The sequence below is a fragment of the Psammomys obesus genome, unplaced genomic scaffold (genome assembly GCF_907164565.1).
Source record: "Psammomys obesus unplaced genomic scaffold, mPsaObe1.curated_primary_1811, whole genome shotgun sequence".
Taxonomy (NCBI): Eukaryota; Metazoa; Chordata; class Mammalia; order Rodentia; family Muridae; genus Psammomys; species Psammomys obesus.
The window spans coordinates 12447965-12472189 of NW_026596069.1; the positions used below are offsets into that span (position 1 = coordinate 12447965).

General features: G+C 41.5%; 1 protein-coding gene across 4 annotated transcripts in view; it reads right to left on the reverse strand.

The window, feature by feature from the left end:
- The window catches only part of Dtna (dystrobrevin alpha), a 349673-nt gene that overhangs the window by 56162 nt on the left and 269286 nt on the right, over nucleotides 1-24225 (reverse strand). For all 4 annotated transcript variants that reach the window (XM_055625819.1, XM_055625818.1, XM_055625820.1 and 1 more), the window contains 5 exons: nucleotides 18088-18173; nucleotides 9631-9785; nucleotides 8101-8206; nucleotides 5921-6087; nucleotides 3318-3442 (listed from right to left, as the gene is read on the reverse strand). In XM_055625819.1, the coding sequence (XP_055481794.1) occupies nucleotides 3318-3442; nucleotides 5921-6087; nucleotides 8101-8206; nucleotides 9631-9785; nucleotides 18088-18173 (639 nt within the window). The remainder of the gene's footprint in view (nucleotides 1-3317; nucleotides 3443-5920; nucleotides 6088-8100; nucleotides 8207-9630; nucleotides 9786-18087; nucleotides 18174-24225) is intronic.

A 24225-nucleotide genomic window follows, 5' to 3' on the forward strand; every position in this document is an offset into this window, starting at 1 on the left:
AAGGTTCAGCTGAAGGCAGGATTAGTTTTAAACTAGCCTTCTGCAGCTCATTTGTTTTCCATCTCATAACCACTTCTCATTGGGATGGGAAATTTGCCTAAATATGAGTGGGGGCATCAATTACTTACCAAGTGTCCCTTTTGGCAGCAAGGGAGTGGAACAGAATAGACACTGTTAATCACGGCAACATTTACAAGCAATGTGATAGTTAAGCACCCATGCCGGAATACAAAAATGCCACCACCTGCTCACTTCTATTTAAGAACTAACTCACGACTGGCAGTGTTTTGCTACATGTACAGAAAACCTTTGGCTCTTGGAGGCGATAGCATTTTCGTTGTCACTTTCATTTCCGTATTGCAAATGTGCTTGTATTTGAGGTAGTAGTACCGCAACCTGGTTTGTGTTGTTGTTGTTTGTTTATTGAGACAGAGTCTCAGTATGCAGCCCAGGCTGGCCTCGAACTCACAAAGATTAACCCTCCCCTGCCTCCCGAGTGCTGAGATTGTAGGTGTGTGCCCCCACCCCTGGCTGTTTAAAAATTCTATTGAGTCAGTCTCTCTTTATCTAAGGCTTCCTGAGAAATGTTTATTTAGTTTCACAGTCTTACCACCATCACATTTCTGGCATTTTCCATAGTTAAAAGTTGGAGCTTTAAAGAGTTTAAACGAACATATTTTCTAATTAATTTATTATGTATAATTAAGCATACACTATGTGTTTTTTTTCTCAGTGTATACTTATGGATCTTAAAATGACTCTTCTCTTCTCATGACTGGATATGCTTTTTAGAAAAGCACCATGAAATTTTAACACACGCACAGCAAGACATGCCTTGAAGAGAACAGGATCACATTCTAGTACATGGGCTTTCTAACAGAGACGTGTTCCGTATCACACGAGGATGCATAATTATCTTCTCATAAATATTCTCTTTATGTGACTTTTTTTCTCTAAACAGTAACTTTGAAGAATTAATAATAATTTACAAATGAATGTACATTTCATGCTAACAGATAACGAATGCTTTATTTTGAGTTTGTGCTGTTATCCTCAATGCCTCAGCCCCTTGGACATGCGGTGTGTGACGTAATATGCCCATTACTATTCCTCAGCCCAGCCACTGCCTCCTCTCTGCCTCTGCCTGTGTGTTGATTGTGTGCATGGGTGGTGCACTGGATATTTATATACTGGCAGATGTATATGAACACACTTCCAAACAGTGAAAAGATGTGGTTTGTACCACAACTCATGAAACAGTGTACAAGTTATTTCAGGAAAGTGTTTTCTAGAGGATAAAAAGTAAAAACAAATTATACTATTGATGCTTTTGTACAATGGCCTTAGTCCTCTTTCTGTCTTTTAAAAATATAGTTTATTAATAATTTTTATTTTTTCTTGTATGGGTGTTTGCCTACATGTATGTAAGCGTATGTACATGTATGGCTGGTGCCTGGGGAGGCCAGAAGTGGGAATTGGGTCCCTTGGAATGAGAGTTCATTACAGAAAGTTCTGAGCTGCTGAGTGAGTACTAGGGGCCACACTTGGTCCTTTGCAAGAGAAGTCAGTGCTTTTAACTGCTGACTCTTATGTCTGCCCTCGCCCTTCTTGTGTTAAGTCATATTTGGGAACAACACATTGAAAACATTAAGCATGCAGACAGGTATTAGTGTTTGATAGTTATTAAAGTGTTCATTCTCTTATTTCAGTTTATAGAGCCTGATGAAAGACTTGTGATGAGAGAACCTGCTGCTAAATGTCAGATATTTTAAAAACACATTAAAATAATATGTATACACATGGACACACATGTATACCCATATACACATGTACACACAGACAGATGCACACACATATACACACTGTGTCCACACACATGTACATACACATGTACACACAGACACACATATGTACACACATATACACATACATACACATACACACTAACACACACACACATACCCACATACCCACACTGTTACATTGTGGTGCAAGCAATTCAACTGGCCTGCTTTAAGGGGCCTTTATGGTCCTGATAACATCCTATATCATCACCTAGGCCAGGTGCTCCAGATATAACCCATCTGCCACTCCCACCCATGCTCTCTCTCTGCTTAGGTTTCTCTCCCAGGGACTCTTACCATCCCCCCTTCTATTCTCTCCCATTATCTCTCTCTGTCTCTTCTCCTTCCCCCAAATAATTGCCTTTAAATTTAGGTCTGTTGAGTGAATGGCATTTTTATTTATGTCATAACACACACAAACACACACATACATGCACACAAACATATACACACATATGTACATAGACACACACACATATATATATATATATATAAAATACATGCGCACATATATACACACAGATACACACAGACATACACATACACACAAACACAGAGACACATACATACATATAGACAGACAGACACACACAGACACATACAGACACAGAGACATACATACAGACAGACAGACACACACACACACACACACACACACACACACACACTCCCAAGCGCTGACTGTATAAGGCCCTGGCTGGGCACGTGTGGTGGCAGCGATTGTGACTCTGCAGCAGGCCCCTCGTTCTGCTATGCTGCAGTGCTCTCAGGACCAGGCCTTGCCACTCACTCTCCACGCCCAGCAGCTTGGCGTGAGAGCAGCCAGTGGAGAGTGAGCAGAGTTCCCACAGCACGGCCTCCTCCACCTTGCTCTCCTTCCTGAGCAGCCTGATGTTGTGTCTCCTTGGTGATGCCAAGGGCAAGGGCAGACTGTATCCCAGCAGCTCCTGGGCTGCAATCCCCAGAAGCTGCTGTCCCCTTGGGATGGTTCCCTGGTTTATATGCTCCTGGCTTGTTTTTTGGAGCATGATTTTAAAAAATAAAAGTTAAAAAGTAAGTTAGCTCCATTCCACAGAGTGGGTTTCATGTCGGTTTTGTGGGTGTTTGGCCTATGCCGGCATCATATTGCTTTTATACTTAAAAAAAAAAATTAAAGCTTGCAAGTGTGTGTGTGCGCGCACGCGTGTGCGCATGTGATGAAAGCAGAAGAAAATTTTTTTGGGGGTGAAGGGAACCAGCAAGAAGGGGGGGAGAGGTATAGCAGAAGGTAATGGGAGATGAATAAGGACAAAATGTAATGATAGATGTGTGAAAAGTTTGCAATGAGACTCACTACTAACCAAAAAGAGAAAAAAAAGAAGAATAAGTAAAAGTTGGTTCCTGAGACATGATGTGAAGTTGTCTTGGTGGGAATGCTCCAGGCATGTGTGAGTGAAGGAAGTCAGATCCTAGTCTGGGGCCAGAGATACTCACACGATATGAGCCAGGTTGAGTGGCTTCTCAGGCTGATCTGGGAACATGGGGTGCAAAGGTTCACGGCTTGAAGCGCAGCTCAGGGACTTGCTTAATGCGTTCGTCAGCTTCTTAGCAGGCGATTTCTAGAAAGAGAATAATATCCTTGACTATGTACTTTCTCAGGCGAGTCTAAAAATTTACTAATGCTGCATATTCATTCACTCATTTCTTGGCCAACTCATGTATTGAAGAACTCTGCTTTGAGCACCTGCCCTCTAAGCCAGGAAGATGCGTGCTGAAACAAGCCAGCCCTTGCTGAAAAGTCCTGCAAATGCTGAATGGAAGCAGCCAGTGTGCGGGGAAACATGTTGAGGTTTAGGGGACCACTGAAACCCTCTGAGAAAATCTCAGGGAATGGGAGGAATGACACCTGCAGAGGGAGGAAGATGAGAAACCATTCTAGAGAAGAAAGCAGGAGGCATCAAATCCCCACTGGGGAGGTGGATGTTTGTTCGTGCCTCTTCAGAAGGTCGCATAATATATGTGCATATGAAATATTTAGCAAACTACTCTATACATAAAACCTACATGATACATTGGATATATAATAAATCAAACAACTTTGCGCTCTTGGGATTGAATTATCTCAAGTAGCTCATGAGGTTGGCTTGGCTGATGATACAGCCGACAGCAACCAATCCAGACACAGAACAAGAAACTTGGGAGCCTGAGTGAGAAGTGAACTTTGAGTTTAATTGGGGTAGATCAGAGGAACAGTGAGCCCCACAAACAGTAAGCACACCAGTCTCCTCCTCCACAGACAGGTGCCACATGCTATTGTCACACGGACAGGTCATTTTTACTAAGTTAACTCAGTTAACTCCTCACACTATGAAAAGATTTTAAAACTTCAAGTTTCCCTCTCCATTCCCTGAAAAAAAAAATCTGAAGCTGGTTCAGTGTTGGTGAGCACACATTCTCATACTCCTTGAAAGAAATTAGGGAATCTCAGGAAACTGTTAAGTTCTTTTTTTAAAAAAAATTAATTTGCATAGAAAATAGTGAAGAGAAACTTAGAAAGATGCATACTTCCCAGCAAAATAAAACTGACCCAGGACGGCCTGCCTTTCTGTTGATTAGCTCAGTGCTGGCCTGTCTATAATCCTGAGAAGAACCATAGTTTGGTTCTTACAATATTTTAAGTCTCAGGAAGCCACACTTGGCTCAGATACAAAAGGTAAGAGACCCGAGTAGGATGAGAAATAGCAGGGAATGGGAAAGGAGCAGAGGTTAAGGTTGACCTTACCCCCCTGCCCCTTTTTGTCAACTTGGCACAAGTCAGATTTACCTATTGACAAGTCTATGGAACATTTTCTTCATTAATGATTGTTGTGGGAACTGGAGACCTGAGTTAGGGTCAGATCCTGGTGTTGGGGTAACACAGTCTCCTAGTAGCAGAGGCCATAGAGACTAAAGAGGACACCTTCTAACTAGACAAGCCTCCTAGTAGAGGAAGGGGAACACCAGCCCAGCCACAAAACTCTGATCCAAAATTTATCCTGCCTACAAGATGTGTAGGGATAAAGATAGAGTAGATAGAGCTGAGATTGAGGGAATTGCCCAACCAATGCCTGGCCCAACCAAAGACCTATCCTGTTGGAGAGTCCCAACCTCTGACTCTATTAATAATACTCTTCTAAGCTTGCAGACAGGAGCTTACCAGAGTTGTCCTCTAAGAGACTCTACCCAGCAGCACCTCAAAACAGATGCTGAAACTCACAGTCAAACATTGGGTGAAGGGAATCTTGTAGAAAAGTGGAAGGAAAGAGAAAAAAGGACCTGGAGGTGACAGGAGTTCCACAAGAAGACCAATGAGGCCAACTAGCCAGGGCCTAGAAGGATTTGCAGAGACTGAAGCAGCAACCAAGGACCATGCATGAATTGGGCCGAGGCCTCCTACAAAGATGTAGCTGATGGGCAGCTTAGGCTTCAAGTAGGTCCTCTAGTAAGGGAAGTAGGGACCACATCTGACACAGACTCACTTGCTAGCTTTTAAATCACTTCCCCTTGGCAGGACTGCCTTGCCAGGCCGAAGGGGAAGAGGACGTGCTCAGTCCTGATGCAATTTGATGAGCTGGGGTGGATGGGAAAGGAAGCTCCCCTTTTCTGAGGAATGGGCAAGAGGGGAGGGGGAGGGGGAAAAGGAGGTGGGGAGGGAAGGTGGAACTGGGAGGGGAGGTGAATTGGAGCTACAACCAGGATATAAACTGAATAAAAAAATGATTGATGTGAGAGAAGCCAGCTCTCTGTGGAGAATGCCATCCTGAAGAGGTGGTCCTGGGTGCCATAAGAAAACAGGTTGAGCCAGCCATGAGAGCAAGCCAATAAACAAAGTTTCTCCAAGGCCTCTGCTTCAATTTCTACCTCTAGGTTCGTACTAGAGTTCCTGACCTGACTTCCTCTGTGATGGATTGTGACCTGGGAATTTTTTCCATGAGTTGCTTTTCGTTTAGGTCTTTATCACAGCAACAGAGAACCCTAACCAACACCCCACGCTTATCATTCCTTCTCATCTTGGGGGACACACAGCCACCCTTAAACACCGCCTGGACCTCACTTACCCACGATGTATACTCTTTCATTTGGTGCTGGTTACTATGAGAGCCTCCTGCATGCCCCCTCCAGAAGCAGTCCTGGCAGAGCTGGTAGTTGTGACACTGTTGGCATCGGTAGCGAAATCCCATCATGCTCTCGCTGTGGCAGTAGGAACACTCAACCGGATGGAAGACTAGGGAGGGAGCAAATGAGAAAAAAAAAAAAAAAAAGCAGGACAAGTGTAAACCAGACTAAAGAAAAGCACGACTTACAAGGAATTCTCTTTTTCAGCTGTGTGTTTCGGTGACTTCAGACCGTAATCAATTTTGACTGAGAGACATGTATATTCCTGAGACTGTACTTTCCAAGCATGTGTGCGTGTGGGGGTGGGGTGGGCCGGGGGTGGGGGTAGGTATAGAAAGGGATGAAGAATAAGTGCCCTCTGGCAACGTAAATCTCAGCAATGTCGTTTGCTCTTTTGACCCCTATTTCTTACGTCATAAGAATGTAAATTATCCAAACTGACCAGTCTTTGCTCATATCGTCTCCTGGAAACCAACAGAGGTCATGAAGACACAGCAACAGAATGGATGAATACAGTTAAGTATCCAAGAGGCAGGGGCAAGTGTTAATGAAATAGAAAATGAGAGGGGAATAAAGGAATGAGATGGGGGATAGAAAAATTAGACGAGAGAATTGAGTTCCTTAAAAAAATAGAGTAGCTAATGGGCTTATTAATTACACTGCCTTCATCTAAAACACATTTTCTCATCTCTGCCTGTCTCGCTGTCTCTGTCTCTGTCTTTCACTTTTATTCTGGAGCAGAAGAGTAGGTCCCCTGAAGATGAACAAATTATTTGGGCACAGTTCTGACTTAGACTGTTCAGGAGACTCTTTCCTTGTTTTGCCAGGAAATGTGAACTGCCAAGATGGCCAGGTAAAATCATTGAGATTATGAGCTAATGTAAAATCAACTCTAAGCTGTCCTCATGCCATGAGTTAAAAATACTGAAACAGTGGCAGGAGCAACAGATGAACAAAAACAACGATAAAATTCTTTATTTTTTAAAAAAAGTTACTAGGCAAGAAAAGCAATACAGATGACGATAAAAAGTGAAATGTGAAAAAGGAACGTAATGTGTTCTGCATGTGCTGCTGTTTAGGAATAGCTCAAGCCCTTCTTCTGGCTCCCAGGAAAGCTAAGGGTGTGAGGTGAGGTTGGGTAACTGCTCTGGACAGGTGCCTAGGAATCAGATCTCCTGTAACAGGAAGCACTGAGACGGCAGGACTGAAATCACAGCGTCAGGATTGGCACACCATCCCTGCTGGAATGCCGACGGGACTCTGAATCTATCCTGTCTCATGGCAGCCATTCACTGGCTCTTGGTTCTTACATACACGTGATTTATGGTAATTCCAAAGGAATTAGTAAATTTATTCTTTAAATTTTGCCCCAAAGAAAACCGAATAAACTTTGAGAGACAAGAGTCAGATGCTAAAAATTCCAAATGAGAATTTAAAATGAAGCCAACTTTATCCTCAATGTATATTAAAGCAATACATAGACATGAGATAGATTATTTTCTACTCAAGTTGGAGAAATTTTACAGCTTGACAATAAAACTACAAACATGAAACATAGGCATTAGTTTGTTCCATGTGTAAACTTTTAAAAACTGTATCCTAGGTTGTATTTTACATTAAAATCTAGATTTGTCAATGGTAAACATCTCTTATATTAGAAACCTTTGCTCTTTTTGAAAAGAAACATGCAGTGAACTTTACATTACTCTTGTCTCCAACATATGTTTACTTAGAGGACACTTACAACCTGGAATAGATGCCTTAAAGTGAGCAACTGCTCTCACTTATTGCTTTCATTTATTGCTTTGCCATTTCTTTCATCCATTCCTAGCTGATTGCTTGGAAAAAAATTGGTTAAAAAATATCCTTTACTGGTATCTTTCTATTGAGCACAGGTAGCTTGTAATTGAGGTTACATTGCAATTTAGTGCATTATTGTTATTATCATTATTATTTAGCATTCATCATCCTAATTTTGCAGCTCTTAAGGGTCAGATGGTAGGTTGGTTAAATGATCCAGTAAGCAAATTTTCCTAAAACTGTCATGGACATCATAACTGTAGATATGATGGTCTAATCTGAGCAATTTCAATACTGTTTTGGCTCAGCAGTAACTACTCACCATTTTCTACATTCGCCAGTCGATGCAGAAGAGGCAGCCACACCAGACACTGTGGGGGAGGGTCTGACATGAGCGTGTCCAAGAAGCCATTTAATGTGACCTTTTTCTGCACCGGAACAGGAAAAGCGACAGGAGTATAGGTCAGAGAATAACCTGAACTCATGTGTTAGCATTTGACAACAAGAGACCAAGCATTCAGTTAACTCCTCACACAGGGAGAGACAGAACTTGCCAAAGGGTGTTGCTGCACTAGTTTAGAACGGAAAACTTCCAGGGCTTCTGCCTGAATGTGCCTGAGACCATAGCATTTCTGCAGAGCCTGAGTCAGTGGCCAGTCACAAGGATCTGACAGCTTCCCTCTCAGAGATAACGGACAGGGTGAAAACAAAGAAAGGTGCAGAGCTGAAATCTCCAGTGGCCCAGAAGTGCCTCGGGGCGCTGATTGGGCTGTTTGTAAGTGACTTCCCTCTGGAGTTTCCTCATTTGCTTACACACTGAGTATTTAGTGTGATTGGTTCTGCCGGAATTTGGGAATAGCAGGAATTGCATGGTCAACAAAACAACAAAATTGTTTTGTTTGAAAATTTGAACCAGAATATCAAGGTGAAGAGACTGCACAGGAGCACCTAGGCCCTGCTCGATCCTGAAGATTTCACACAGACTCCTCTGTTCTAGAGAGCTCAAGGGCAGCATATGCATGGGGCACCAAGTGCAGCCAGCCCTGTCTTTACTCATCAGGAGGCTAGTGATAGTCCTTCAGATGTACGATAGAGGACCGCCTGGCGCAGATGGCCACGTAAATGCAGACTGATGATGTCACTAGCTGGGTGAGTTGTATGGGTTTTCAGGAGCTGTTGTGCACGTTTCTTTCCCTTTTAAACTTTGTTTTATGTTTTCACTGCACAGGCTGCTTGAGACGATGCACTTGGTTAGTTTAAACTTTATACAATTGTAAATGAGTATTATGTGTATGAAGTTAGAAACTACCACTGTATTGTATTGGGGAATGAACATATATGGTCTCTACGTGGACGTCTAAGCTTGAGATGCCGTAAACTAAGCCTTCCCGGGAGACAAAGCATCACTACATCAGACTGTGGGAGATTTAGGCAGTAGTGTTCATCATGTGTTGGACTAGCCAGACAGTGATGTGGCATGCAAGGAGACTCCTCTACTTTGATTACTGTTGGAAAACTTAGTGTGAGGTTAGGACTACCTCACTTGGGGGCTGAGTGACAATTTAGTCCTTTAGAAAGCATAGCAACGTTAATGCAAGGATAGTGAGGGTATCTGTTGCTACAAAGGATAAATTAGACAGTAGAAATAATAATCATGATGCCTCTTGGCCAGTGAGCACTATCTATCATTACTCTTCAGGTATATTGCTAGTTGCTGGATCACAGGTCATTCATCAAAGGCTGGAGAAATATGCCCCAAGCTTTTGTCATGAAGAATTTGGGCACGTGAGCCTAGAAGTCACACAAAGAAAGAGAATAACAGTGTTTGGAAGGATTTCCTTTAGAACGTTACCTGTTGGGAGAAACAGGATCTGGCCGACTGTTCTGTGTAACCAAATGAAGGACCTTCAAAAACCGCCGTGGGTAGTTTGAGAACTTCCCGAAGGAACTGGTCATACCTCCCATAAACCATCACCCCACTGGAGTCAGAGATCATTGAGAAGATATCTGGTGAAAAGAAAGGATGAAGATGTTACCACACAAGCATTTTGAAGTTTTAGCTCAGCATCTCTGATACAAATAAAGCAGGAAGAGTGAATTATTTATGCAAACATAATAAGAAAGCTAATTTTTCTGCTGAAATGGTCTTAGCATGATATCCAGTGTTTTCTTCTTTCAAGACAGGGTTTGTTATAAGTCCGGTGCCTTTTTGTAGGTGATTTTCAATTTGGGTAATATTAACATATTTTGCTAAGACAGAGAACATCAAAAAAATACAGAGAACATTTTTTTTTTTTTTTTTTGTCTTAACTATCAACTCACATAAAATGCTGTAGTGGTAAGTTTTGTATATGTCACAGATAATGTTGCAGTTTGAGGGTGAAATGTTTCCCATAAGCTCAGGTGTTTGAATACCTGGTCTCCATCAGGGGGTGCTGTTTGGAAAGGTTGCGGAATCTCAGGAAGTAAGCTTTGTAAAATGCAGTCTGTCAGTGGGGCAGACTCAGAGGTTCTCTTAAATCTCTTAGGAACCATGAACCAAAACAAAGCGTTTCTCCCTTAAGTTGTTTCTGTCAGGACATTTTATCACGGCAACTTACTCTTCAGTAAGACAAAATTGCCAACCTCTTAGGGAACAGAATGAACTTGTCACTATAGAACTGGGAGGTACATGCATCACTTATCTTATTAGAAATTTGTCCATTTGTATCATCATCAAAATTTTAGGGTTCGACTTCATACATTAGAAAAATAAAGGGTAAAATAGAGATAAGGAGGAAATGAAAACATCAGCCCTTGAATAAGTTTCCACAGAGGCAGAAAAATTACTACACTGTTGGACAGGGTGGGAGTCACATGGCTTTTAGGGAAGGGTCTCCGTGTGGTGATGAGGAGCCTGGCCCTATAGATGATCTATGAGGTAAGGTCCGGGTATCAGATTATTTTCCAGAGTGCTGCTGGCTTCACTGAGCTTGTGAGCTCCATCCTGCCATGATGTGAGCTTAATAAATACTTAGTAGCTCAATTCCAAGGTGATTGATAAAACCCCCTGGAATTATCAGAACAAAAAGATTTGGCATTAGTTTATCTAATGCTAAGTAGACGTCACTCAGCCAGTGTAGGTGCAGGGGTGCAGGACAAAGTCTAGTGAGTTCCTTCCTTCCTTCCTTCCTTCCTTCCTTCCTTCCTTCCTTCCTTCCTTCCTTCCTTCCTTCCTTCCTTCTTTCTTTCTTTCTTTCTTTCTTTCTTTCTTTCTTTCATTTATTATGTATACAATGTTCTCTCTGCTTGTGCACCTGCACACCAGAAGAGGGCATCAGATCTAATTTTAGATAGTTGTGAGCCACCATGTGGTTGCTGGGAGTTGAACTCAGGACCTCTGGAAGAGCAGCCAGTGCTCTTAACTTGTGAGCCATCTCTCCAGCCCCTGAGTTTCATTTTTCAAGGTCAAAATGTAACCTGAGGATACCGCATTTTTACACATATAACAAGATTTTACTGGCTTGTGTTTTTAGAACCTGCACTTTAAATCTTCCAGATAAAACGATGCTTCACAATTGTTATTAATAGTGATATTGTAGAAATTCTGAAGTTAAATATCCAAAATATACTAGGAACTCAAATAAATAACTTAATAACCTGAGAAAACAACCTGAGTAAAAATAGGCAAAGGAGCCAAAGAGGTATTTTCTGAAAGAAGGCATACAATTCGTTAGAGGTTTGCAGAAATACTCAATATCAATGATCACATAGTAAGTACAAATGAAAGCCACAGTCAGGTAGATTCTCTAGTAAAAACGGAAAAAAAAAAGCACAAAGAGAACAAGTGTGGGAGAGAACTTAGAGAAAAGGGAATAGTTGTAAACTGCTGGTGGAAATAAAAATTACAGTCATCACGGAGGTAAGTAACACAATTAGAAAAAAAATAAAATTGCTACATGATCCAAAAGTTCTATTACTGAGCATATATTTAAAGGTATATTTTGGGTACGCTTCTAAAGTTACATCTAAGTGAAACTAGTTTGTCGATGAAATATCTGCACTTCCATTTTTATGATAACACAGCTACAGCAGTAAAGATGTGTAATCAACCTAAGTGTCCATTAATAAATGAATGGATAAATAAGAGTGGCATATCCCCAGGGGAATATTCTTCAGCCAAAAAAAAAAAAAAAAAAAAAAAAGAAAGAAAGAAAGAAAGAAATCTTACCATCTGCAACAAAGTTGAAGGGCATTCTGTTAAGTGAAATCAGTCACACGCACAAAGACAAATATTACATGCTCAGACTCATATGAAAAATAAATTTGTTGATTTCAGATGTAGAGTGTACAATGGTGATTACCAGAGCCTGGAGGGCTTAAAAGACAGTCAGGGTAGGAAACGCGTCATCAAAGAATATGTAGTTATAACTAAGGAACAAGCTCACGAGAGAAGCTCTCCAGCAGGGTGACAAGGTAATGAATCAGATGTCAACACAGTTGATGAGCACATGCTCATCACAACATGCTGTCTAAAATGGTGCATATGTTAACCAGATAGACTTAACCATTTCACAGCATTGTTTATGTGCAAAACGAATTATAAGTAATTAATACAAATAATTTTATGTCAACTAAAAAAGAAATTCACTTTGAACCAAAGTGTTCCCATCATCTCTGCAATGTTGTTTGCTTGGTGAGTTTTATCTCAGGCTCTAGTCAAACCGGCCAAGAATAAATAAGTCAAGAAGAAGTTGTCAGCCGAAAAACATGGTGATTAATTTTACACATAAAAGCTGAAACATTCCAATGGAGAGGGAGAAAAGAAGACTTGGGAAAACCAGACTGGCTTTTCCATGGGAACTGCTATCCTGCTGGCTTTGAGGCAGGTGGGTTGGTTCTAACAGGATCACCCTGAATGCCCTTGAGGTTCTGATTCTCCAAGCAAGGGCTTTTCCAATCGCCAAGTGAAAGAATTTAGGCAATCTTTCTGTTCTGGTTCGAATGGGAACTACGCCCTTCCTCCAACACTCATTTTTGAACACTTGGCATGTAGCTGTTGGCGCTGCTTTGACAAGTCATGGGACTCCTACGGTGGGAAGCACGGGACAGATATAAGCCATCAGGGGTGGGCCTTAAAGGGCGTGCTTTCTCTGGTTCCGCGTGCCTCCTGATTGTCTACAAAGCAAACACACCATCTCTACGTCACTGCTATGGGCAGCACCCTGTCCCGCCCCCTTGCCCTCCTCAACGTAGTAGACTGTTTTCTATGAACTGTACACCCACGTAAATCATTCCCCCCAAAGTGTCAAAAGTTTGGGCACAGTGAAAAGCAATGCATTTAGTCTCTAACCACAGCAAAAACAGGAGTACCCACGGTGACCTTCCACACACATGACACTAAAGTGTACTTTCTTTGTACTGAGGACGGTTGCCAAGTAAGAGCCAAAGTACATATGGACCTCAGAGATGATCAGGAGCTGGCTGTGCATGGCTGACGCAGGTCATCAAAAAGAAATGAAGGAACTCTGAAGTTGATACAAAAATAATACAAGCTTGTACTTTAGTTTTGGGCTTAAGAGGATAAGCCTGCAACCTACATATTGAATGCTTGAAAAAGGGATTATTTCAAGAATTCCGTCAGTTAATAGACGTAATGCATTTAGAATAAACATTTCACACGTGGGACACAGTGTTCGCATCTTAGATATTTTCATTATTAATTTCATACTGTGTTTTTTTTTTGTTATTGACATCATTCATTCATATGAAATTTCCAGTGGGAGTTTTTCTAGTGGCTCCGAATCATATTATAACCCTTTTGGTGTTTCCTATAGCACCATAACATGAGTTAGCTTTCATTGGTTCATTCAGCTACGGTCAACCAGACACACGCTGAATGGGTGGCCTTGTGCTAATCGGTGAGTATACCTCTGGGAGGCTTGGAGGACTGAGAAAAGCTTGAAGGACGCCTCATAGAACAGCACAGATTGCCACACTGTGGTGTGAACACTGGAAGAGCAGTGTAGATGGCATGCAGAGGTCAGGGCAAAGGGTAAAGGCCACTGAGCAGTCAGCACAGAGGAGGGAACTGGCTTAGGGAAACAGGGTCAGGCCAGAGGGGAGTGCAAGCATGGTGCTCTCAGGGGAGTCCATAAGGGCATCAGGGTGAGGTGGATGGTGACAGCAGATATAAATAGCCTTGAAACTTGGGCTATGGAGTTCAAAATGTGTCTAGAAGATGGCAGGGGAGATAATTAAGGATATAAAGAAAGATTTAAAGCTAGGAGATAATGAAGGCTTTAAAGTTAGAGACACAGCCCTGGAGGCAGCTGTGGAGGCAGATCAACCCAATTAGAGAGAGAAATTTGATAAATTTGATAAATGCAAGATGTCTGCTACAGTGTGGGTTTTCTGAACTAAAGGAAAAAAAAAAGCATCCAGAAACTATAGACAAAACATGATTCCAAGCCGTGGACTTATGGGCTTGAGATTCCTTTAAGATCTGGGTTGTTGGGACTGGGGAGTCGGCTGAGGTTGCCCAGTGTTTGGCTTGTAAGCATGAGCCTGTAGTTCTCTCCCTAGCACCATGTAACGATGCTGGGTTTGGTGGTGCACACTTGGAACTTTAACACTGTCAAGGAAGGCAGAAACAGGAGGACCCTCGGAGTTCACTGGCCAGCCAGTCTAGTTGAACTGGTGATCTCCCGGCTAATGGCTAATTCTGTCTCAAAGGAGACAGACGAAACTCCTCCATATGACATCCAAGGCTGTCTTCTGGCTTTCATCACATAAGCATGCACCCACGCACACTTGCACACACAGGTGGGCTATGCATCTATGCGTGTGTGTTTGTATGCAGATACACTGGACACATTTAAGAAAACCAACCAACAGGACTGTCCAAGAGACAACGGTTAGAGCGGGTAATCACAAGACCAGAACAAGGAAGCAGAAAAGGCATATATTAGGTCCCTTTTGGTTTACCGTCTTCTGCCATATACCCACAGACAGTAACCCTTTTCCACAGCCTGTACCAAAGGTGCCACCAGCAGTCACGCAGAAGACACCCCATGTACTGGTTGCCAGGGGCCCTAAGTAGTAGAGACTTGAATGTAAGGTGGAGTTAGTGTCCCCTTTATTGCGTTTTTTTTTCATTTTTTAATTTATTACAATTTATTCACTTTGTATCCCAGCTGTAGCTCTCTCCCTCATCCCCTCCCAGTCCTGCCCTCCCTTCCTCTTCTCCTCCCATGCCCCTTCCTCAGTCCACTGATAGGGGAGGAGGACCTCCCCTTCCCTCTGACCCAGCTTATCAGGTCTCATCAGGGCTGTCTGCATTGTCTTCCTCTGTGGCCTGGTAAGGCTGCTTTCCCCTCGGGTTGGGGGAGGTGATCAAACAGCCAGCCCCTGAGTTTATGTCAGAGACAGTCCCTGCTCCCATTTTTAGGGAAGCCACTTGGATGCTGAGCTGCCATGGGCTACATCTGTGCAGGGGTTCTAGGTTATCTCCATGAATGGGAATGGTCCTTGGTTGAAGTATCATCTCCGAAAAGACCCTTGAGCCCAGAGTTTTTGGTTCTGTTGCTCTTCTTGTGGAGCTCCAGCTAAGAATTTAATAAAATTTGCCTTATTTTTCTGTTGTGTTTTTCCTCTTGCTTTTAAAGAATTTCAGTAAGTTATTCTTGCTCTGTTCTCTCAATAAAAAGGGATGAGTTGGAACAAACCAAATATCCCTCTTCCCCATGCACAAAAATAGAAGTATTCCTAAACAAGCATGGCTGGGAAATGGGCTCAAATATGTTAGATAAATTTACAGACACTAAAACAAAAATTCAAATCTTGAAGTCTTGAAAAACGTCACGTTTTCATTTTACTTTTTCTTGTCACAAAAGTAGTACAAGAAATCATGACTTGTCTGCTATATACCTAAAACAAGAGCCGGAAGAGAAAAAACTGCATTAAAGAATCCACAATCCCTTTTGCCAAGAGCCAACCATTGCTGTCTGTGGATGGATTGTCTCATTCAACCAATAACAATTACTCAAACTAGAAATATTGGTGCTGAAGAATATTCATTTTGTACTAATATGTTTGAGAGACTTTTTAAATCAAATCGCTTAAAACTATATTCAAGGTCAAACTGCCTTCAACAAAATTACCTGGAGGCCATTACAACCATCTTACTGGGATTACCAATATAAGCGTGACTCTTGTCAGAGAGCTAGGGACAGAAGGTGGCGACTGAGGCCCACTGCTCTCCAGACAGGAAAGTGATGCATGGTGGTCACACCTACCCTGCATGCACTTTTCTTTAGAATTTGTGACATGGGGACTTGTGTCGCCAATGGGATCCCTGCTGTGGCTGCTTCCTTCACTGTGCTGAGGAAGACTGACTGTGTCCATGGAGAGCAAGCTTGCTTTGCTCACCTGGTTTTTTGGAGGATGATGGAAAGAGTGAAGAGAAAGCACTGCAGCCATTACACTGATTTCTTTGCATTATTGGGTCGGCTGAAGAATTGCAAAAACTCAGAGAACCGAACCGAACCGAACCAAACCAAACCAAACCAAACCAAACCAAACCAAACCAAAACAAAACAAAACAAAACAAAACAAAACAAAAACAACTACTTTAAACCAGCTTGAGCTAGAGTTCATGTTTTTAGTCACTTGCCTAGCAACTGTGCATTTGATGTATATTTAAAAATTTTTAGTGTGTGTATGTATGTGTGGATGTTAATGTCTTGTGTGTGCAGAGATCAGAGGACAAATCCTGGGAGCTGGTTCTCTTTCTCCATTTTGTTCGATCCTGGGATTAAATTTAGGTGTGCGGTTTATGCACAACCACCTCTGCCCACTGCTATCTTGCCAGCCTTCCTTTCAAATCTGATTCTGCCTGAAAGGAAGAATGGATCTTCCCAGCCCAGGATGTGAAGATTAACCCCGTGTCTACTATATCTTTCTTGTGACAGTAACTACTTTAGTGAGTAGCCTGAGATGGTCAGAGAGGGAAAGGAGGTTGTTGAGATGGCTGACCCCGAAGGAAGGTAGCATCTGACTCCCAGAAAAGCTGAGAAGAATAGCCTGGGACCCCCAGGACAAGGGCTGTGGCTTCCCAAAATGCTCAGACGGTACTAATATTTAGAGAACTGCCTTTCATCAGTTGGGCTCAAATTTACTCTAATATATGACTCTTTTATTCATTTGTCTATGAGTACAACACTGAATAAGCATTAGGAGATGCTTTTGAAGATTTTAATTCTTGAAATGTTTCTCTAGTGTCCTCAGAATAAGTGGCCAACTGTGACATGAGGGCAGCAGTCATTTTCCTCTGGGTTTTTACCTCTGGTTTGGTTCATTCTGTTAAACTTTTTCTTAGCCTAATCTTGAAGAAAATGCCTCCTAGATAATCCTGAAGCCATTTAAAGATGGAAGAGAAAGCCACTGGTTCCTGGAATTTCTGATTTTTCATTTCCCAGTCAAACAATGGAGTAGGCAATTTTCAACTTCTTTTTCTCTTAGGCTAACCAAAGAGAAACTAGCTGGCCCCAGGGTCTGGGTAGGCTTCTCTGGTTTCTGGGTGCACTGGCTGTTCCAAAAAAAAAAAAAAAAAAAGGAAGTGAAGGAAATTGATCACACCTCAGTTTTGCTATCCTTTGTCTAATCTGGTTAGTCAGTGAGAAAATGTCCATGTAGTAAGTCAGGCTAGATTCCAAAGGAGCAAAAGTTTTCCCCTTCTTTTACTCTTTCCCTTTTGACTACCCAGAATCTAATGAGCAGAAAGGGAGGACGGTACCCTGTGGTTGACAGAGCTAGGAGGTACCTGCCAGGTTTAATAAAATCCCCCACTTCAGATGTGGAGGGAAAATAAAGATTAATGATGTGTAGTCATGTCGCATAGTGTAATCAATGGCATGTCTGGTCTCACAGCCTGGATTATCAGTGCTAGTGGCCATGCCCTTCCCAACACAGCATTCCATGGCCAACCCACAATATTTACAGTAAAGAACAAGGTGAAATCCAAATAGCAACATCATTGTCAAATAGTGAAAACTGAATACTTTAATATCAGAAAGACTTTAGCTGGAGGTACCCGGGAAGTTATAAATAATGATAATTCAAAAGCAGAAGAAAATGTTCATTTCATTAAAATTTATCTACTGTGGAAAGAGTCTTATTATAAAATTTAAAGGTCAAAGAAGACTGCATTTGAAACAGCTCTCACAGAATGAGGGAAGGCAGAGATGGCCAGGAGGACATGGCGGGAGTAAGAGAGAAGGTGTGAGGTGCACAGCAGAGACAAGCAGAGCGGGGGCAGGGGGTCACTTACATCTTAACTTGTCCATGATCTTCCCTCCACACAACGTAGCCAAAGCCATTTTGACAGCAAACACTGAGATTTTACCATGGCCTTCCCTGTTTAATGATAACAGAAAAAAAAATCATGTTATTCAGGGTATTTTCAATAAAGAATGATGACATTTTCTACCCTGTAGAAACTGTAGGCTACATGGCTGCGTGCGTTACCCAGACACATTTTAGAAAAGGCTGTGAATACAATTCAACACACATTGCTGATAAACTGTCTACTTGATGCTTTTGTTTTTCAAGAGGAATCAGAATCTCCTAGTTTTATTTGTTGTATATGTCACTTGCTCAAAAATATAGGCTGGCAGCCAGAGAAATAGGCCCTAGATAGCTATGGGTTTAAATAACAGCTCATGCTTTTTTTCCTTTGAGCTTCATGAAATAATAATTCTATGCACGATTCCAGTCTCTCTAATTTATTCAAACAGACTTCCTAAACTTCATGTTTTATTTCCTTAAAGAATTTTAAATTTTAAGTTAGGTTAACTATGTGGATTTTTTAAAAGTTCAATTTTTATTTTTTTGATATTTTTAAAAACTGAAAATAGATTCTTTTCTCATACTATACACCCCAACTACAGTTCTGTCCCTCTACTCCTCCCAGTTCCCCAATCACTCCTCCCTCCCAGATCTTCTCTCATTCTGTTTCCCTTCAGAAAAGAGCAGGCCTCCAAGAGACAACTTTTAAGAACTATTCTTGTCAACTATCATTTTGTAAACAATTTGTATGCATGTAACACATTTATATTAAAAAGACAGCTAGTATTTTAAGAGGTCAAAAAGTAGGAGCTGGGCTGAAGGGATGGCTCAGGGAAGTGCTTGCCATGAAAGTTTGAGGGCCCAAATTTGGATCCCCAACACCTATATCAAGGCTGGATATGGTGCCATATGCTTGCAATGCCATCATCGAAGAGGCAGAGCCAGAAGATCATTAGCCAGTCTAGCCAAATTGATGAACTCAGAGATCAGTGAGAGAACCTACATGAAAACATGTGTAGGATTTTCAATAGAATACTTGCAAACAGAATCCATGAACACATCAAAAAGATTATTTACCATGACCAAGTAGGCTTCATCTCAGAGATGCAGGGATGACTCAACATACATAAACTGATAAATGTAACCCACCACTTATACAAACTGAGATAAAAAATTTCATCTCGTTAGATGTGGAAAAGGCCATTGACAAAATCCAGCACCCCTTTGTGATAAGCTTCCTGGAGAGATTGGGCATGCAAGGGACATATCTCAACATAATAAACGCAAACACAGCAAGCCCACAGCCAACACCAACCTAAATAGAGAGAAACTCAAGCCATTTCCACTAAAATCAGGAAAAAGATAATGATGTCCACTCTCTCCATACATATTCAGTACACTACCTGAAGGCTGAGCTAGAGCAATAGGAAATCTGAAAAATACCAAGAGGATACAAGTAGGAAAGGAAGGAAAAAAATATCCTCATTTGCAGATGAGATGGTTTTATATTTAAGATCCTAAAGTCTCCAGCAGGATACTTCTATAGCTGATAAACACTTTCAGCAAAGTAGCAGGATGTGAAATTAACACAAGAAACCAGTAGCCTTCTAACACACAAATGACAAACTGAGAAACAAATCGTGGAAACAGTGCCTTTCACAATAGCTTCAAAAACATCTTGAAATTACTCTAATCAAGGATGTGAGAGACTTGAACAATAAAAACTTTAAGATATTAAGGAAATAAAATTGAAGAAGACTCCAGGAGATGGAAAGATCACCTATTCTCATGGATCTGTAGAATTAATATTGTGAAAATAGCCATCATATCAAAATCAATCTACGGGTTCAAAACAATTTCCATCAAAATTCCAACAAGAACAGCCTTCAACTTCATAGGGAAACTTAAAATCCCAGCTAGCAAAAGCAATCTGAATAATAAAAGAATGGCTAGATGAGTCAGCATCCCCGATTTTGCACTGTACTGCAGAGCTATAGTCACAAAATCAGTACAGTATTGCATAAAAACAGACACCATGATCAATGAAATAGAATGAAGACCCACGCATGACTACATAGCTATAGACATCTGAGTTTTAAAAAGGAGAAAAAACACACACTGGAGAAAAGACAGCATCTTCAACAAATGGTCCTGGTCAAACTGAAAGCTTCAAACATGTAGAAAAATGAAGCTATATCTATATATATCACCCTGCACAAAAAGCTCAACTCCAAATAGATAAAGGATCTAAACACAAGACCAAATTCTCTGAAGCATGTAGGAAAGAAATTGGTATATTCACTCAATCCCCTGGGCACAGTTTTGACCAGGAGGCAAAAGCACAGGCACTAAGACCAACAATTAATAAATGGAACTCTTGAAGCTAAAAAACTTCTGTGTTGCAAAATACACCGTCATTCAAGCAAAGCAGAACTTACAGAACAGAAAAAATTACTTATCATTTCTCCATCTGATGTAGGGTTTGTTTCTAGAATACACAAAGAACTAAAAAACAACTAGCAACAGCAGCGACAAACAAACAAACAAAAAACACCAAAAAAAAAAAAAAACAACCAACCCCCAAACCTAAACAAAACCTGAACATCAAGAAAGCAATTCAATTTAAAAAAAAAAGGGCTACAGTGCTAAATGTTTTTCAAAAGATGAAACATAGATGGCTGACACTTAGAAATTTTAATATTCTTAGCCACTTGAAAAGTGAAAATTAAAACTACTTTGAGATTTTATCTTACGTCAATCAGAATGGCCAAGATCAGTAAAACAAATGACAGTGTGGACCGGTGAGGCTGTGGGGAAAGCAGAACACTTACTCAAAGTGAAAGCTGGTACAGTCCCTATGGAAACCTGTGTGGAAGTTCCTCAAAAGGCTGAAAAAGCAATCTACCACAACAGTCAGCGATACCACTCTTGGGCACATACACAAAGGACTCTGTCAGTACAGGAATGCCCACATGCTCATCCATGTTCAGTGCTGCTCTATTCATAATAGCCAGACATTGTAAACAGCCAAGATGTTTACCAGCTGATGAATGGACGATGAAAAGACGCTACACTCACACAATGGAATATTATTTAATGGTTAAAAATGAAATTATGGCAGGGTGTGATTGGGCTTGCCTTTAATCCCAGTACTTGGGAGGCAGAGGCACATGGATCTCTGTGAGTTCAAGGCTAGCCTGGTCTACAAAGTAAGCCCCAGGACAACCAAGACTACACAGAGAAACAAACAAACAGAAACAGAAACAGAAATTATAAAATTTTCAGGCAAATGGATGGAGCTAGAGATAATCACCCTGAGTGCAGCATTACCAGATTCCCAAAGACAAGTATTACATGTTTTGTCTTACATATAGATGTTAGCGATTAAGCTTTTAATATGTTTTATAATCCGAATAACTGCAGAGGTTAGGGACCTTGTAATGAGCTAGGGAGGAGATCTCTTAAGAAAGTGGACATAGTTACATACATACATATACATACATATATATGTATATGTAAATACACACACACACACACATATATATAAACTAGAATAGGAGGATTAATGGGGGAAGGAGTGAGAGAGCAGGGTAAAGGAGGGTATATGGGGAAGGGCAACTAACACAAGTCTTTTAGAAAAACCATACGGACACTTAGTGCTATAGAAACTCATACACGTATGGAAGAGAGTGGGATCAACATATGATGGCAGAAGACAGTGCCCAAATAGCCACGATATACTACCAAATTAAACCTTTAGTACCAGGAATGGGTAACCTCATGTTGAGCTGTTGGCTAGTGGAGACGTGCAGATCCTGCCCCAAACCACAGACTACTGTCCATGCTGGTGGTTACCCCCCGTCCACCCCCCCACGACAGTAAGGTCCTATTGCACTTATATATGTCATGGAGCTTCTGCCCAGCTAGAAACATCACCTGTACTGACTAGTGCTTATGGTACTGGAAGTTACTATGCATCCTATGGAAGAAGAGAAGTAATCTGTCTCACACAACCAGGAACCATGTGACCTAAGGCAGCATCGGCCTGCAATAGTGGCACAAAATGTGTGGGACGATCCAACCAGGTTTTGATTGGATTAAGGGTCCATTTCGTACAATGGAACTCGTACCTGACACTGCTAACGTGGCCAAGAACCTGACACTAGGCTAGGCTGTGAGTCCTAGGGGAAAACCTCCCATGATTATTCTATTAGAGGAACCCAGCAATGAAATGACTCCTGATGAAATAATGCTATACCCATACATCACTGTGCTGCTCAACCCTCTTGTGGTAGATGGTGATTAGCATAGAGACCCACAATTGGATAACGTGGGTAGAGTGAGAGAGTTTGGAGCACTCAGCCCTCATTGGGATGTCTTCACCAAACCCTCCCCGGAAACCTCAGGGATCTATGAGGAAGTGGAGGCAGAGAGGTCATAAGAGCCAGAGGTAGTGGATGACTCCAAAGAAACAGTGTCATTCAGACACAAGGAGACCGATGCATGTATGAACTAACAGCACAGCATATACAAGACCCGCACAAGTTCAAATTAGACAACCCCCCTCCCCCCCCCCCCCCCCCCCCCCCCCCCCCCCCAAGAGCCTCCTTGCGGCCACCCCCCCCCCCCCCCCCCCCCCCCGCACAGAGAAGGGAAGTGGACACAAAGTTTTATCCACAAGGAAGCTACTTGCAATTGCTACCTTCGGGGAGAGGGACAGGGCTTTCCTTCCCTTGGAGTGTCACTGAGTATATCAAGCTCACTCCAAGGCAAAGCTCATCATCAGGAGGAATCAGCAGCAAATACATTCCATGGCTTTTGTGTGCTTTTTGTTTTGTTTTGTTATTTTTGCTTTTTTGCTTGGTTTGAAGTTTGTTTGTTTTTTTGAGAGGAAGAAAGATGAAATTGGGCATAGAGGGTGGTAGGAGGGATTTAGAAGTAGGGAAGATCTGGAAGGAGTTGGCAGAGAAAGAAATAATACAGTCAAAATGCATTGTATGAAATAAGTTTCAAAAAAGCTAATACAAAAAAATCCCTTCCCCCCAAATAAGTTGGAGAGTAACTTATCACACACACTCGCTCTCACACACAAATGCACACACACAAATTCACATACACACATATCTTCTCTCACACACATATTCTCTCTCTTTCATACACACACACACTTACACACACACACACACACACACACACACACACAAACACACAGATGAACATGTACACATGGCCCTGACATTTATAAAACTATGAATTCTATTTGGGCTGTTTCATTTCTTCCAAAAGTAACAGAGATGCTGCTAAATCATTTATTCATTAATATGTCATTCACAAAACACACAAGGAGATTTGGAGTGTAGTGTTTCTCTGAAGCTATATGCCATCTGGAATATATTGTTCATTCTCACAGTCCTAGGATCATAAAAATATCACGTTTGATATTCATGGCGGTGAGGGTTGCTACTCTTAAGAACGACAAGAGGAATAATCAGGAGAGTACAGCACCGGCTGTGCCGGAGAACGCTGCATGTCTTCTGGCAGACACATTGGAACCTGACTGCAGGGACAGTAATTAGAGACATAACACACCACCAGCTTTTCACTGCAAATTCAAGCTCCGAGAAGCTGATTCCTCACAGAAAATTCCTCTAAAAATTACAATTAGTGTGTCATTCCTTCTTAAAAATATTATTTTTAAAAGAGGGTAGGAAAATTGTACTTGTTGTAATGGTTTCCTTTTCACTACAGAAGGCAGTTCATGGTGTACACTTTCTCACATTTCTTCATATTGTCTTTAGGCACCATACAAATATTGTGGCTTTATGTAAATGATCCCAGACTTTTGCCTTTTGCAAACTGTTCTTTTCTGTTATAGCTTGGGGTTAAAATAGCCTATCAAATTGTTCTCTTAGTACTTAAGACCCAACAAAATATTTCTGAGAGTTAGATAAACCTGAGAAAAATTATCAAAGGTGCAATCTAAAATTGCTTCCTTTTCCTTTCTCTCTCTCTTTATATGTATATTTCAATTTATTTACTTTACATCCCAAGGGTGATCCTCCCCCTTTTCCAGTCCCCTCTCCCCTGAAATCTCTTCTTAAACGCATGCTTTCTTAAGTGT